The following is a 17,072-nucleotide window of genomic DNA, read 5'->3' as shown; positions in this document are numbered from 1 at the left end:
TTCTACTCAACTCAACAGCTATTCAACATAGCACTAAACTCCCACTATGCTAATGCAAATTTTGGAGACACAGTCTTGATATGAAATACTACATGCCAGAAGGATAACCTTGCAACATCCCACTTCACTCTCTTTGCAAAATCATTTCCTTCTTTGACTGAAGCTAGCATTCTCTGATTAACGCTTTTACGCTGCAATATAGATTCTCAGATTTGCAGACTAAAAGGAATTTAGGTGGTGCACAATTCTTTGTCTTATTTCAGTCTAACCTTGCCACATACATATTTAGCGATCTTCCTTTTTTTTTCTTTTGACCATAGCCTCAAGGTAACTGTGGGAAGGGCCATGAAAAGATGGAGAATTAAATTAATACTTTGTTTTCATCACACACTATACATGCATAATCAGGACAATGTCATTCAGTAGGGACTTGGAATAGAGGAAGTATAAGAAATTGGCAATAGGGGTAACAAATTTCATGCCTGTATAGTTTTCTGCCAACACAAGATTGGGTGATAATACTTTAACTCGGCAGAGGGAAAGATTCTGTGTCAATGAAAAAGAATTCCACCAGCTGCAATCATTTGACCTTTGTATCGCTTATTCAAAGTTTCACTGGAGTGGTTCAATTTCATTGAAATAGATCCATGAAGTGAAGCAGCATGGTGCTTTTACTTATGGTTCAGAGCAGTTGAACTCTGCTTCAGCAGCTTCTCTGGCTCTTCGTTGGTCTTCTGTATATACATAGTACATACAGAGAAGCCATTTGCAAGGTAGCCAGCTGGAATGGATCAGTGCTGCTTTGACATTTCACATGAAGCATGTCGAACTCTGTTGCTTCACTTGTAGTTTGGGAACCATCTCAAATTAAACAATAAGGTGGGCTATGCCTACTTTGCACAGGCCTATTGCTTGTGCCATGTAAAGCTTCATGGATATATGATTACACCAGGAAGTATTCTTCCTAGTCAAAGGCAGCAAAAATCCTGGAACATTTATTCTAGAATTGGATTCCTAATTTATACCGGCCTGAGGACTGGTGCATCCTGCATCGGATTTCCCTTTCCATGTAATTAAGGGAGGAGGAAAAGAATTTTCACTTTCAGCTCAGCTGAGTTTCAATAATATTCTCAGTAGATCATAGTTCTATAGCAATTTCCTGTCTTGGATTGTTCCATTAAGCCCAAACTGTGGCTCATACTATCTTTCCCCAATAATGGAACATATGATCTAGTCTAGTGCAAAGTCAAAACTATAAGGATATAATTAAAATGTAAGTACCTTTTAGTTAAATAACATTTTGTTTTCCCTTGGCATCTCTTATGCTTAAAATATTGTTCTTAATATTCCACTCAAAAACCAAGAGCAACCTTGATCTAAAAAATACTATGTACGGTTGTGCAGACCTTTGGGTTCAAAGACAAAAATATAGATGGGTATGAATATACCACCTGTTGACAGTTCTTTCAACCCAGGATTATGCTGCAATTAGGAAAAGCAGCTGTATGATCCTTGGAAAAGATGCAGCTGCTTGAAGGGGCTGCTGACAGGTGCTATGTGAATCTCCTCGAGTGATCCAAAGGACCTTTTCTCCTTCAAATGCAAAACTCCAAGCAACACTATTATGCTGTAGCTTTGTATTATGTTTGCTAGTTCTGATCTGGTACCCTTTTTTTCCCTTCCTGTCTTCTTACAGGTAGATAAAGTATGTGGACATCCTGAAGAAAAAGAAGTGAAATCTTTGCCAGACAGCATAATTCAAGCAAAGGAAATAGAGAGACCACCTCTAACAATGGCCCACTCAATAACTATTAACAATAAAAGGAGGTAATTTGAAAAGAAAAATGTTCCCTTATAAATTTTGGGGTTAAAGCTTCCCCAAATGATGATTATGAGAGTAATTCTGATTCTCCCACATTTCCATCATGGAAAGGACAGTCATGTTTTACTTTTTAGTAACAATAAATGAAGTTAAACAAATGTTTTTTAACTGTGGAGAAGGCCTATATATAATTAGTATTGAGTTAGATATATATTGTTATAAATTGTGATTAATATAGGGTAATTCAGTCAAGAAGCCATCAATTTCAGTAACTGATAGGAATAAAACCTTGAATAGAAAATCTGACAACAAATATCCTGATGCGTAAAATCAGTTGTAAAATCAGGATATAGAGTAGAAAATTAGCAAGGGCTGTAGCTTACACTACTGGAGTGCCTACAGTTTTCAGACTCCTAACTAAACATACACTGATGATGAAAGGAACTAAGATAAAATCAATAATAGAAACATGGCCTAGAGGTTAAAAGCTTAGATTGTTCAGTAATTTGCAGCTAGCAATGTAAATTAACATCAGCTCTGAATTACTGAAAGTTCTTAACTTTGTTTAAATAGCAGGTCCTTCTTCAATCATTGACTTAGACTTAGTTATCTTAAATTATTTTGCTGTCACTTGCTAAGATATCTGAACTAGCTGAAATGAGTGATTCTTAAGTAAATTGGCTAGTTGTCTTCTCCACTGCCATAGTGTAAATCAGCAAGTGACAGCTAAATAATTATACAGGTAGAGAAAAAGTTTAGGATTGCCTTTTGCAACATTTTCCAAGAGGGTGATATAATCATTTCAGATAAACAAGCATTTTACTTCTTGGATTCCTTTCCTCTATCCTTATGGCTAATATGTCTTCTCAAAATAGCATTTTCTTATTTTACTGCTGTTTGCCCTTATTTTCTATTTCCCATATCTTTCTAGTTTTTGTGAAACCTTTTTCTCTGGGACATGGCTGGCTTGTTAGAAAGTTCCGCTGCATGCTGTTCTAATTAACCATAGCTATGCATGCGATGATATACCTATATCAGCAGAACCTAGGAGTGGCTGTTGTTGTCTTTCATCAAAGCAGAAATGTATAACCAATGTTAAATACTTTTTTAAAATATACTTAATAGTTTCAATATTAAGGGCAGTGCATTTTGAAATCACAAGTTAAGGGCAAAGGCACTACATGCATGGTGCTACATCTTAAATCTGTAACTGTGTAGAAAAATGTTTCATAGACTTGGCTCAGGATAATTGACCACACCAGTTATTTGACTGGTATCTGATTTCCTCTTTTATATATCTTGACATTCAATCATATAGAGGTGTATTTTATTAAATGCTCAAGATTTAACTACAGAAAGAAACAGTTAATATAACTGTTAGTGGAATTTTGGTTTCAATATTGCTTTTATTTTATTATTTTTAAAAAATAGTGAATGATAAAAGTGATATATATTTTTTTATTTGCATTTATATCCCACCCTTCTCTGAAGACTCAGGACGGCTTACACTATGTTAAGCAATAGTCTCCATCCATTTGTATATTATATACAAAGTCAACTTATTGCCCCCAACAATTTGGGTCCTCATTTTACCTACCTTATAAAGGATGGAAGACTGAGTCAACCTTGGGCCTGGTGTGACTTGAACCTGCAGTAACTGCAAGCAGCTGTGTTAATAACAGACTGTCTTAGCAGTCTGAGCCACCAGAGGGTATTCTGGGCAATATAAACATTCTCTTATATTTTTTCCATAAGGAGTCCTTATGGAAATCCAAGGCAATTTCAAAAACTGACACAGTGTAAGACACCATTAGTACTTGGATATATGACTCATCTATCAGAGCTATAAACTAGATTGCAGCTAAAAAAATCCCCTGAAGCTATTTGGTGAGCAGTTCTGTAACACTGCCAACTCCTGCTCAAATTGTTGTGTTCATGTAGATATTAGAAGTTGAATTTACATCAAGGGCTTCTTTATCTTTGGGGCTTCTGGGAACTGAACTATTCTGGAGGTTACTAGTTCAAATTTGTAAGGTTTTCATTATTCCAATCGCTCTTTCATTTTATTTATAGGATAGTATATCTTGCCACAGTGACTTTGGATGGTAAACAAAGTTTGAAAGTTTAATACAGCAATATATATATTTGTAAAAAATACACAACACATAAAACAAAATGTACTGTCAAGACAGTCTGTCACAGGATTACCTATAGACCCCAGGGACTAAACTTGAGAATGTCTTCATATGAACTATGTGTTCCACCACTAACATAAAATTCTTGGGAATACATTGTGATACTTCATGCTTGTTTAAAAGAAGCAAGCAGACTTTTATTTGTTTGTGCATCTATGTAGCTGCGCCCATTTTATAATACCCAGGAGGCAACTCAGTTTTATATTTCTTTATAAACCAGCTAATTTTTGGTGCCCTGAAAATCATTGCTTTCCCATCAACAGTACTTGTTTTCATCCATAATTCATGTTTTATGTAGTTCTCAGATATAACAATAATGTTTTTAACATGACATTTAGATATGTCAGAAATAAAAAGATTTATTTTCATTATTGTATGCTTTATTTTATAGTCATATCTATTTTTGTTTTTTAAGAAATAAATGTATGATTTAGAAAACAATCCAAATCCTCAACAGAGGGGCATGGTGTAAAGATGGAGTATACTATTTTTGGATGGAGTATACTATTTTTAAAGCATAGGTTGAAGAATATTTTAAAAGGAGTTATTCTTTTCTGATTTAATCCTGTGCATGTTTATCTTTTCTTTCAAATAATTTATTACGTTTTGTTTCTCATTTCCTTCTTTATTTACCTGAATTCCCTCTTTTCCCCTTGGCTATTCTTCTTGGCCTACTCCAGTTCTCTGCCTCTGAAATCTTCAAAGAATGACAAATCCAGAAGTTTGAAAAAAATGTCTCGGTAAGAATGCAAAGAAGTCAACATACCTTTGTCTCTTCATTTTAATGAAGGGTCTTCATACATTCTAAGAAGAGAAAGGTTAATTTAACATTACCATAATATACTTTTAATTTTCATTTACCAGGTGTGGGCAAAGTATGGCACTCTAAAACTTATTAAACTATGACCCCTTAAAATCTAAATTTGAAATTACTGTTAAATACAAATCCAGCAGGTGGATACACATTTCAGAGTTTGATTTGTGCTTTAGAAATTATTTGGGACCAACTTTCCTCTCTGCAATTTTTAAAATATCAACATACCAATAGGGTGGCATAGATATGAATAGGAAACAAATTTATTTAGAGGTACTGTACATCAGGATGGACATCTGTTTACACTATCAAATAAAAGATATTGTCGCTCAATTCCATCTTTTTTTAAAAATGAAGAATTTAAATGAAGTGCTAAGATATTTCAATAGTTGATAACATTTCATGTAAATACTATCTTTACTTAAGAATTTTTAGCTACAAATTTGGCTTTTGCAACCCATTGGATCTTCCTTACTTTGTTCTCTATCATGCTCCGATATCTACATAAAAAGGGAGGCAGAAATAGAATAGAATAGAATAGAATAGAATAGAATAGAATAGAATTTTTTTTATTGGCCAAGTGTGATTGGACACACAAGGAATTTGTCTTGGTGCATATATTATTCAACTTCAACATTCCTTTAGCTTATGAATTTGATCAATTGACATCTTGAATATGATTTAATTTGTCTAGTTCAAGTGATGAATTAGAATTTAATGAAGTATGAAACAGCCATCTCTTCATCCACTTTTCAAATAAACTTGAGGAATCTTTGAATCTCAATTATTGTGTTATTAAGAGGAAGGAAGAAATAAATGTATAATTAACGTTTTTTTTAAAAAAAATTCTGTATTTAATTTCTAGGGAATTTATCAGTTATATGAAACGATCCAGAACTTTTTATGCATCTTTGACAGAAAGGCTTTGTGATGGTGATCTCGTGATGAAAGACAGCTCAACTTGCTGGAATGGCCAAGATGTGGTAGAAAGGTAATTGTGAAAGATTTCCCAAAAAGACTACGCTTGAAATTCATCTGTTTCCACTGATCTTTCTAGTGTGATATTCAAAAAGATATTTTAATTGGATGTATTTCTGGATTGGGAATACCATTTGATGGTGCTTTTCAAGTTACCAAAAAGAGATATCTTATACCTATGTTGTAGAAATGTGTCCAAATTTGAAAGATCTTGCTTCTTCAGATCATAAATGGCTTCCAACTACAATATATTTTGGTAGAAACATTAGTGAAGCTCTGAGTCTATCATCAAGACAAGCCAACTTGTCTGAGAAAATTGTGACTCAGTTTTTTGTCAATTTGCATTTAAAGAGACAATACTTATGTCCTAATTATTCATGAAATATGTAACTTTAGATTTTATGCATTCCTTGCTAGTTTTTCTGGATCATAAAGTTATAATGAAAATGATTTTTTTATCTGTTAGAGGGGAGATAAGGCATATTAGCTAGAGCTTCAAAATAAGTTCACTGAAAACAAACATAATGTTATTTTAGCTGGTTGATAAGGAAAAAAATGAAATAATTTGTTTTGCAATTTTGGTGAGAGTTTTATTGTTTCCTGGTTGAAGACTGAAATGGAATACAAGGGCTAAAAGATGAGTAGAGTAGATAAGGAGTGGCAACCTATATTAATCATTTCTTTCATATTAAACATTGTGATATTTCATTTGATGAGATGTTCCACTGCAATAATTTTTGGATATCCTTGAATATTTATAATTTATTTTACTGAATTTTTTAAAATGAAAAATGATATTATGATCATATTTATTTAAATGTTTTAAAGTGCCCAGTAAGAATGTTCTCATGATAATTTAAAATGAAACACACAAAAAATTGGGCTCTACAGGTCAGATACAGCATTTTGAATTGGATCCAGAAATGGATTAAAGCCAGTGTATCTGGTAAATGGGTTTATATGGATCCGGATCAATGAACAGTTTAGTTAGTTCTAGTTAGAAATGGTAATTTTGTAATGGTACGTAGGAATGACAGTGGTAGATAGGAAGAAGAGATATGATTAGACAAATTGTCAGCCAAGTGACAGATAAGTTAACAGAAGGCATGGGCATATGACAAATGTCTAGGAAGTGGCCTTTCCTAGTTTCTTGCACTGGAACGACAAGGTGTATTTTCATATTTTCAAGATTCTGTTAATGTAATCTTACAATAGAACTACATCTAGTACTTATGGATATGCTTCTTGTCTGAAAGGCTTGTTTTAAAAGGCTGGTAGCACTTAGACTTATATACCGCTTCACAGTGCTTTACAGCACTCCCTAAGCAGTTTACAGAGTCAGCATATTGCCCCAATAATCTGGGTCCTCATTTTACTGATCTCAGGTGGATGGAAAACTGAGTCAGGAAAAGTGAGCCGGTCAGGATGGAACTCCTGGCAATCAGCAGAATTAGCCTGCAATACTGAATTCTAACCATTGCACCACACAGCTCTATGACACAACACAATCTCTTGACAGGTTGATATTATTTATTTCACCAACATTTAAAAAATAAAATATGTTGTAATAAATGGGCAATGGTTCTATCTTGGAACTGTTTAAATAGACGACATGATTTGAATTTTTTTTTATTTATTTATTTAGTTAGATTTTTATACCGCCCTTCTCCCGAAGGACTCAGGGTGGTTCACAGCCAGATAAAACAAAACAATGAATAAATTCAAGATAAAACAATAATTAAAAGTCTTATTAAATTTGGCCCAAATTAAAATATATTTAAAACAATAAAACCCCAAATAAGATTAAAAACCAAATAAAATGTCTAAAATCCTATGCTAGTCCTGCGCGAATAAATAAATATGTCTTCAGCTCGCGGCAGAAGGTTCGAAGGTCAGGAAGTTGACGAAATCCTGGGGGAAGTTTGTTCCAGAGGGTGGGAGCCCCCACAGAGAAGGCCCTCCCCCTGGGGGCTGCCAGTCGACATTGCTTGGCTGATGGTACCCTGAGGAGTCCCTCCCTGTGAGAGTGCACGGGTCGATGGGAGGCAAACGGTGGCAGTAGGCGGTCCCGTAAGTAATAATTGAAATCATTCAAATACTTTCAAATTTGAATGATTTTGGAAGCATCCAGCATCTACAAAGTTGCACTTCTGGGTAGCTAAGATAATCAAGATGTAATATTACAATACAAATCTTCCTCTATCACCATAAAATTACAAAATAGTTATTTTCAATGAATTGCAAATAAAAAGTGAAGAAATAAATGAAAAATCTATCAATACTGTACTTTTCCTCTTTGGTGTAAAATATGAATCTTAATAGATAACATTTGACAAACAATGTACTATGAATTCAATTACAGAGTGGAAATAATTCTATTTTGTTTGTCAGCAACAGTACATTTCAGAAAAACAAACACAATCCTATGCTCTAAATGTTTGCTCTGAAAGTTTGATCCCAACAAAAATTCCCATTTCCGGTTGAAATGAGCATAATATTTGTGTGGCTTTTCTTTTATTATTTTCTTTGAAATCAACTGAAAAATCTTCTGTTTTCCTAAGATGACTTTAAAGATTACTTATGCTATTATTGTGACTTATGTTTGACTACAATGAATATGGGCTTAACATACACATTTTTAAAGAGCAAAGTGGAATTTTATTCATATGAAGTATAATTCTTAACCATGATTAAGATCAGTAGTGGGAAATGGGGATATTCAGGCACTGAGAGGGAGAATATTTGGAAAGGAAACTGGATTGTTTATAGTTTGAGGAAGTCTTGGAGAAAGTTATGAATTATTTTCTTCTTTAACAGCTCCCTTTCTTCATTTCTAAAGCCTGGTAGGCTTTAAGCTCTCTCAGTGGTGGAAACAGCTGCCACAGTCATACTCCTCATTCTCTATGCGGTAGTCTAGTCTAGCAAAGATTTTATTTTTCCAAAATCATCATAATCCTTTTTTTTCTAATTTGCAAATTGAAACAAATATGTACCATTAATGAGTTAGGACAAAGGGACACAGATGAATGATGCATCATGAAATTCCTGCTGAACTGGTATTGAACTTGGTATAATACATATAACATATACGGTACATTGTTCGACACTGTACACTGTTCGACTTTTCCATTTTAATAAAGACCATTTCTGTCCCTGGCGGCATCAGACCATGAAAATCTTACCTGTAACAATCCTTACATGCTTCTTTCTGTGTGCCATTTTGCTTGTGTTTGCTTTTTAGATCAATTTTTGAACCTGCTTGCTGTTGATTTAGTTATGTACATTTAACTTACCAGAATAATTTAACTTAATCAGACAAAGGATTGTTTTAAATAAAGGGCCTTTGTTACTTGACATTGAGGTGGCATATATTTCACCAAGGCAATCTGATTATGGGCTTAACAGTTCAGTAGCTAGCCAAAAGGTTACATTGAAGCTCAAATTGATGTATCTTAGAATTCCATTTTAAAGAGCAAACAGTAGTTACAAAGCTGTTGCAATATGATCAAACAAGCAAGGACATTTTTCATATGAATCTTGACATGTTTTAAGCATATGTTTTTAAGCTATTGGGTATTCAAGTTATATGAATTTTTGGAGTTTACTTATGTGAAGCTGCAAATGAAACACCTTTTCAAAGTGTTTCTGGGAAACACAACAGTGACTCTTTGATAATAGATGAAGTACCAATGATGGCTGCTGTGCTTCACTCAGTGTGCCATATGTGTGATACATATACAGGAATAACTTTCATCAAAACACAGAAGGGAGTGTAATACTGAAGGTCTATTTGCTTACTCTTCTGTTACTGAAAATTGCAAATAGCCTGAATTTAGATTCCATTAATTTCTTAGGGTAAAATAGCAAATGATGCCATGACCTCCCATGCTGTCCATGGCCAAAAATTGCAGTAGTAATAATTTTGTTTTGCAAAACAATAGCGACAAGAGTTTCTAGTTTCAAAAAAATGCCAGATGTCATATTCATGACTGCATCTTGATTTTTACTGAATTTAGGGGAACTAAATTTTACCATTGCCTTAGGGGAACAAAGAACAATTAAGGCTACCATCCAATACCTTGTTAACCCAATTGAATTATTGCAACTTGCTTCTGAATAATCAGAAACAGTAAATCAGTCTGGATTTAATTTTTTAACAAACCCCCAATTTAAAAAATGCAAAAGGCATTGCATGAAGTGGGTTATGAATATGTTGAATATAAGATTATCGTATTTGATTAAAAAAAGTACAGATATAAAGATATTACTATAATTTTTTTTCTTTCTTCTGTTCAATCATGTCTGATTCTCAAAGACTGTGTGAACAAGCCCCTGCAGATTTCTTGGCAAGCTTTTGAAAGTGATTTGCCATTGCTTGCTTTCTAGGGCTGATGAAAATGACTGATTCAAGGTGACCTAGCTGGAACTATAATGCTTCTAGTCTGATGCCTTAACCCAGGGGTGTCCAAACTTGGCAACTTTAAGACTTGTGGACTTCAACTCCCAAAATTCCTCAGCCAGCTTTGCTGGGAGTTAAAGTCCGCAAGTCTTAAAGTTGCCAAGTTAGGACACCCTGCCTTAACCATTATACCAATCTAACTTTCTAATATAAATTAGGTTTAACTATTTTTCACTACCATTTTCAAAGCCTTTGGCCTTAATTTCTTTTCTTACCATTCTTTATTCCTTTCTATGTTTTATATTATGTAGCTACATTCTCTCCATAAAAGAGAATAGTGTAGTGGTGTATGTTTTAAACATGTTGCTTTAACCAAGACAGAGGATAGGAGAAACCCTTGTTTTAAAATTGCTTTAGCTATTTTCATAGTAGACCCAGAACCTTTTAAAAATTAACAAATAGTTTTGGAACTAAAGGCAGGATGATGCAGAGATTGCATGTCATATTTTTAAAATTATGTTTTAAAAATATAGGAGCCATGGAAATATCCACAGAAGTCCAATTCAGTCATTCCATAAATAGAAATTGGTGGATTTTTTTCTCATGTCATACAAACTGAGGATGTTTGTGTCTACCCCAGATAAGTTTCTGATCTGATCTTCCATCCCTGTTTTGAAAGCTAAGGAAAAGAGCATAAACCTTCCTTTGCAGGTAACTGATATACTATGTTCCTGCAGGAAAGCTACCGGTATATCTTTGAGCCTTGAGTTGAGTGAGTCAATTTCTGAATAAGGAGTCTCTATGAAGAACTGAGATTTCTAGCCATGCATGGATTTGTTTGTTTGTTTATTTATACAAGAAAACATTTACTGCACATTTTATATATAAACTAATGGACCACTTATGTTTTATATATCTGTGACCAATGTTTGTTTAAACTAAGATGAATATAGATGATTCTGATGAATTAGTAATGGCCCACTTAATGACAGCTGATAATGACAATTTAGCATGAAATATACATATAGTTGTGTGGGGTCCTTGGTGGTTCTTATAGTAAGACTCTTACAGTAAGAAAAAGTCTACTGGAATATTTATAACCTGCCATACTGAAACACAATGGAGAATGCCAATGAAAGTATAGCTAAGGCATTAAGGGGTTATTGGTATATATACCCTAACCCTGCCATATTATCTTCAGAATGTTTATATTCATGAAGAAACTCTTCTTCATACATCAGATAAACCGTATCTATACTTCACTCACAGAATTCTCTGGGTATCAATCAGCTGCATGAAAAAAGAAGGCCCAATTTCAGTATGGCTGATTAATCACATTTTGAAATTATAGAAATACTATATATTACCATTAAAAAAAATCTCCCTTTAGGCCGTTCCAGAGTCTAATATAACTTAAAAATACCATTGCTTTAGAACCTACAGTACTATGAATCCCAAGATTGGAGTGTGAGGCAAGACTTGAAATCCCTAGGTGCCTCTATGAGTTGTGCATCCAGCACTTATTATTAAGCAACAGTTAAAACAGAAGATAATTCCATTCAGTTGCTAGTGATTTCTAGAGCTTGGGTGGTTGTGAAATGCTATTAACTTTTCCTTTTCTAAGTAGAAACAGAATTAACACTTATGCAAGATGCGTTTATGCCTCAGAGAACTTCAGTGGAAACAGCTACAAACTCTTAGATTTAATTTTCTTCAGTTTCAAGCAAGTATGTGCTACAGCATTCCCACTTCTCTCTCCATTGCCTTTAAACCAAGCATCCTCTTAATTTCCAAATAGGCTGAATTAGCTAGTTTCATATGGTGGCCACACATTGAGATTTGGCAAAACACCCAAAGCTTCCTTATCACCCACAGAGGCAGCTGATTATGAACAGACTTTCCAAATGTACAAAGAGATGTCTATCTAATAAAGACCATTTCTCTATCATCTCTCTTTTGGCTGTAACAAATTGTTTCCTGGACCTGTATATCTACATTTTATTCTCAATAAAAATTTAGTTAGAATTTATATTTTTTTAAAAAAATTAAAGACATTCCTTTTTATACAATTCCTACAGAATCTAACTCCTGACTTGTTAAATAGTTGGCTATTCTCTTCCCACCACAAAAATGTCAAGCAGAGAATGAAAGATTTAAAAGGAATTTTACTGACAGTCGTATTAGAAGATAGCTTGGAAAGATACCATGATTCTTCTAAAAAGCTGAGTGTCAGTTGACAATGCTTGGATACTTTAGGTCTCTTCCCTCCATATGTGTGATAGCTTTTCCACTCGGGCCAAACAAAGTAAAATATTTCTGGTGTCTGGTGCAGGGTAAGCATTCAGACTAAGGTTTCTGACATGTGGATTAGTACATTGCTAAGGCATAGTTCAGGGCTGTCAAACTCCCAGCCCACGGGGGTTACATGCTGGCCATGCCCATGCCCGGTTTAGCCAGGGGGGGGGAAAGTCCCAATACGTCACGTGACGATGCCGTGACACAGTGAGTTTGACACCCCTGGCAGAGTTGCAACCACTCCTGCCTTTGTAATTGAACAGAGAGCCAACCTTAATGAAATTTAGATTACCAGATTTAGCTTTAAATAATGATAATACATTCTATTATTCAGCAGTGATAACCTACCAAAAAGAAATAACTTCTTCCTTAACCCTCAGTTTCAAAATGAACCTAAAGGCAGGAGACAGTAGATGAAAAACAAGTCTATGAAAGATTAATCAGTTGGGGGGGAAAAAGAGAAGAATCATCACTTGGAAGCATGAACAGTAGAAACACATTCTGATGAATTAACAGCAGGAAATATATCATCAAATGCTTTTGGTAGCAGGGTATACTGTATTAATAACTCTCTGTTCCATCATCTCAAAGAACTGGTTCCATATAACATATGGCACTAATTGGGATCAGTGTTGTACTTTTGCTTAAATTGTCACATCCCTGAGAGGGCAATTCTTTTCTAAGAAGAAAAAGCTGGTTGCTGAAAATTTTGACTTTATTATTACGGGACTACTAAAACCACCCAAAATTAAACAGATTAAATTTTTATTCACTTTTAGATTTAATCATATGCTTTAATATTTGTGTGCTCAACTTGAATTTTGATATTATAGTCATTATATTAAAACTACTTTTCTAAGAATATAAAAATTAGTGTATTGAGTTAAAAAAATCTAGACCATAGCCCAGTATGGATGGAATTGTTACAAGGGAAAAAAGGTGGTAGAACATGGAGGTTGAATGAAAATCTGTTTAGATATGAGGATAATGTAACTTATTGTAAGAAACAGTTAAAAGAATTTTTTGATTTTAATATGTACAAAGGGACACCTATAGGAACTGTGTGGGAGGCGAGCAAAGCGTTTATTAGAGGGATATTGATTTACTTGGACAATAGGCAAAGGAATAATAAACAAAGGCAGCGTAGGTATTTGGAAGAAGAAATTCAAAGGAAGCAACAGTTATTAATTCAAAACCCACAAGATCATAAACTTAAAGAGGCTATAAAAATATTACAGAGTCAATTTAATATGTTAATGGCAGACCAGGTGGCAACGAATATACAATATGCTAAACATAATACCTTTTGTAATGCAAATAAACCTGGGAGATGGTTGGCATATAATTTAAGGAAGAAACAGAAAGCACGTGTCATACAAAAAATAGAATATAAAGGTAAAGAGATATACCAACAGGATAAAATTAAAAAGGCATTCTCAGAATTTTATACTGCACTATATGCAAAAGACAAAATATTGAATAGGGACATTTATGATTATTTGAAAGATTATAAGGTTAATATTCTAACATTAGAACAGAGGGAGGAGCTGAATCGGCCGATAGCTACTGGAGAAATAGTGGAGGCAATTAAACAATTAAAATGGGAAAACCCTGGTACAGATGGTCTTACAGCAACTTATTATAAAAACACAGGATGAAATATTAGGCCCACTTAAAGAATTATTTAATCAGATACAATTAGGGTGGGAATACCCCGTCATGGAAAACATCTTTTATTTCACTGATACCAAAGAGGAGCAAGACTGCTCTAAACCTGGTAACTATAGGCCGATTTCACTTTTAAATAATGATTATAAGATTTTTGTAAAAATAATAGCAAATAGATTAATGTTAGTTTTACAACAAAGAATTCATACTGATCAATCTGGTTTTATAAAAGGGAGGCAGATGAGGAATAATGTTAGACAGATTATTAATATATTGGAATATTTGGAAAAGAAGAATACTTCAGCGGCACTTATTTTTTTGGATGCAGAGAAAGCCTTTGATCGATTGCATTGGGATTTTTTATTTAAATTAATAGAGAAAATGCAATTTGGAGACTGTTTTATTAGAATAATTAAAGCGATTTATGGAGAGCAAACAGCACAGATTATAGTAAATGGTAGTTTGACAGAAGTTATTAAGATTGCGAAAGGAACAAGACAGGGATGTCCCTTATCACCATTATTGTTTGTTTTGACTCTGGAACCATTATTAGATAAAATACGAGAATTAATGAAAATAGAGGAATTAAGATTAGACAATATGAGTATAAAGTTAGAGCTTTTGCAGATGATGTAGTGGTTACGTTAACGAATCCTATAAATTCAAGTAGATTTTGTTGGAAGTAATTGATAAATATGGAAAGGTATCAGGATTTAAAATAAATCAGAATAAAACAAAAGTGATAATTAAAAATATGTCTATACAACAGAAACAAAAACTAGAGGAAATGACAGGATTTGAGGTAGTAAAAAGGTTAAATATTTAGGGTCTATATTAGCTCATCGAACAAGAAACTTTATAAGAATAATTATGACTTGCTATGGCAAAAAGTTCAGAATGATATGAGTGTTTGGAAAAAATTGCAGTTATCGCTATTGGGAAGGATTGCGGCTATTAAAATGAATGTGTTACCTAGATTTTTGTTTCTGTTCCAGATGATACCAATAATTAAAAAGGATAAAAATTTGCAAGATTGCCAGATTGGGATTAACAAATTTATATGGCAGGGTAAAAAGGCGAGGGTTAAAATGAAAATAATACAGGACTCACGGGAAAGAGGTGGTTTAAGAATGCCTAACTTTAAACTATATTATGAAGCAGTAATCCTTTCAGTAATAAGTGACTGGTTTAACTTAACAGAGGAAAGAATTTTGAATATAGAAGGTTATGACTTGTTATATGGATGGCATGCGTACTTATTTTATGAAAAAAAAGTGCATAGGGCTTTTAAGAATCATGTGTTGAGAAGTGCTCTTTATGGTCTGGAAAAATATTCCTATAAATTAGATTACAAGATTCCTATATGGGCGAGCCCTAGACATGCAATAGAGAATATAAATATAGAACAGAAACAGGAAATGATTACTTATAAAGAACTTTTGTATGCTGAAGGAGGTAGATTGCAATTAAAATCATTACAGGTATTAAATGAAGAAGGAGGAATTATACTTGGTTTCAATATGGGCAAATAAGTGCTAGATGGAAAGAAGATCAAAAATTGGTATAATGCAAAGGAGGAAAATTTAATAAAGCAAATTAGAAATCAGACCCAGGAGCATATAAAGAGATTGTATAATGTGTTGCTTGAAATAGATTCGGGAAAGGATTTGGTAAAGGATTGTATGATAAAATGGGCACAGAATATTCAGGAACCAATAATGTTGGAAACATGGGAGAAAATCTGGGTTAGAAATGTTAAGTTTACACAAGCACAGAATTTAAGGAAAATTTTTATAAGATGTTTTATAGATGGCATTTAGATCCCAAAAAATTATCATGTATGTATCCTAATATCCAAGCGAAATGTTGGAGGTGTGATTGTGATGATGCTACATATTTTCATATTTGGTGGACTTGCAAGAAAATTAAGGTCTTTTGGATAAGAATTTGGTGGATTATTCAAAATGTACTGAAGAAGAAGATAAAGTTCCTGCCACAATTTTTCCTTTTGGGAATTATAACGGATTGTACAGGGATTGAGACTAAATTGATTCTGAATTTAATAACAGCAGCAAGACTGTTGATTGGACAATACTGGAAGAAAGAAGAGATACCTACAATAGAAGAATGGATATTGAAAGTTATTAATTTGGCTGAGATGGCTAAAATCTCAGCGTTTTTAAAAGACAATACGCAGGAAAGATATTTAATTGAATGGAAAAAATGGATTGATTATCTACAAAACAGATATCAGATTAAGAAATATCAGATTGCCTTTGAATAATTAGAAAGTTATTTTATGTAATGGGGAGGGGGTTGGGAGATGAAAAGCTTTGGATGTGGTTATTTGGATTGGAAGGGAAAATTTTATTCTATGTTTGGTTTATGTATAACAATACCTTGTGATTGACCCGGGAAGCCGGGGGAGGAGGGGAAGGTTTGTTTTTTGGGAGGAGGGGAAAAAAAGGGGGGAAAATGTTTTTGTTTTTTAAAACTCTTTCAATAAAAAAAAAATCTACATAACATTTTCAGTGTTGCTATTGCACACAGATAGTATCCATATACAGTGAGTTATACAAGGAAGTCTATGACCTTAGCTCATATCTTTCCTTAAATATTTGGAACAAAACTAGATTACAAGAGGTCACTGCCAAAAAACTTTACATTTTACATCTTGCTTTGGTTTTTCAAATTAGATTTAATCAGCTATCTGAAAAAGTACACATTTTTATTTATTTATTTTATTTTGTCACACAGTATATATAAGCATAAGCATGAAATAACTATACAATATATAACCATATTTTTAAGTATGAGTATATAATAACTATATTAATTGGATATAACAAAACAATAGGACAGGAACGGTAGGCACGCTTTTTTGCGATGTAGTTGCAGTGG

The 17,072-nt window shown here is 33.6% G+C and overlaps 1 protein-coding gene across 2 annotated transcripts in view; it reads left to right on the top strand.

The window, feature by feature from the left end:
* LOC131200775 (glypican-5-like) overlaps positions 1-17,072 on the top strand; it is a 406,607-nt gene that overhangs the window by 161,085 nt on the left and 228,450 nt on the right. Inside the window, exons 4-6 of one of the 2 annotated variants that reach the window (XM_058188024.1) lie at positions 1,697-1,827; positions 4,698-4,757; positions 5,697-5,822. In XM_058188024.1, the coding sequence (XP_058044007.1) occupies positions 1,697-1,827; positions 4,698-4,757; positions 5,697-5,822 (317 nt within the window). The remainder of the gene's footprint in view (positions 1-1,696; positions 1,828-4,697; positions 4,758-5,696; positions 5,823-17,072) is intronic. The other variant, XM_058188025.1, reaches the window with a different exon arrangement.

Source organism: Ahaetulla prasina, chromosome 6 (assembly GCF_028640845.1).
Source record: "Ahaetulla prasina isolate Xishuangbanna chromosome 6, ASM2864084v1, whole genome shotgun sequence".
NCBI classification, from domain to species: Eukaryota; Metazoa; Chordata; class Lepidosauria; order Squamata; family Colubridae; genus Ahaetulla; species Ahaetulla prasina.
Note: the sequence above shows the minus strand (reverse complement) of the source record. Positions and strands in the feature narration are given on the sequence as shown.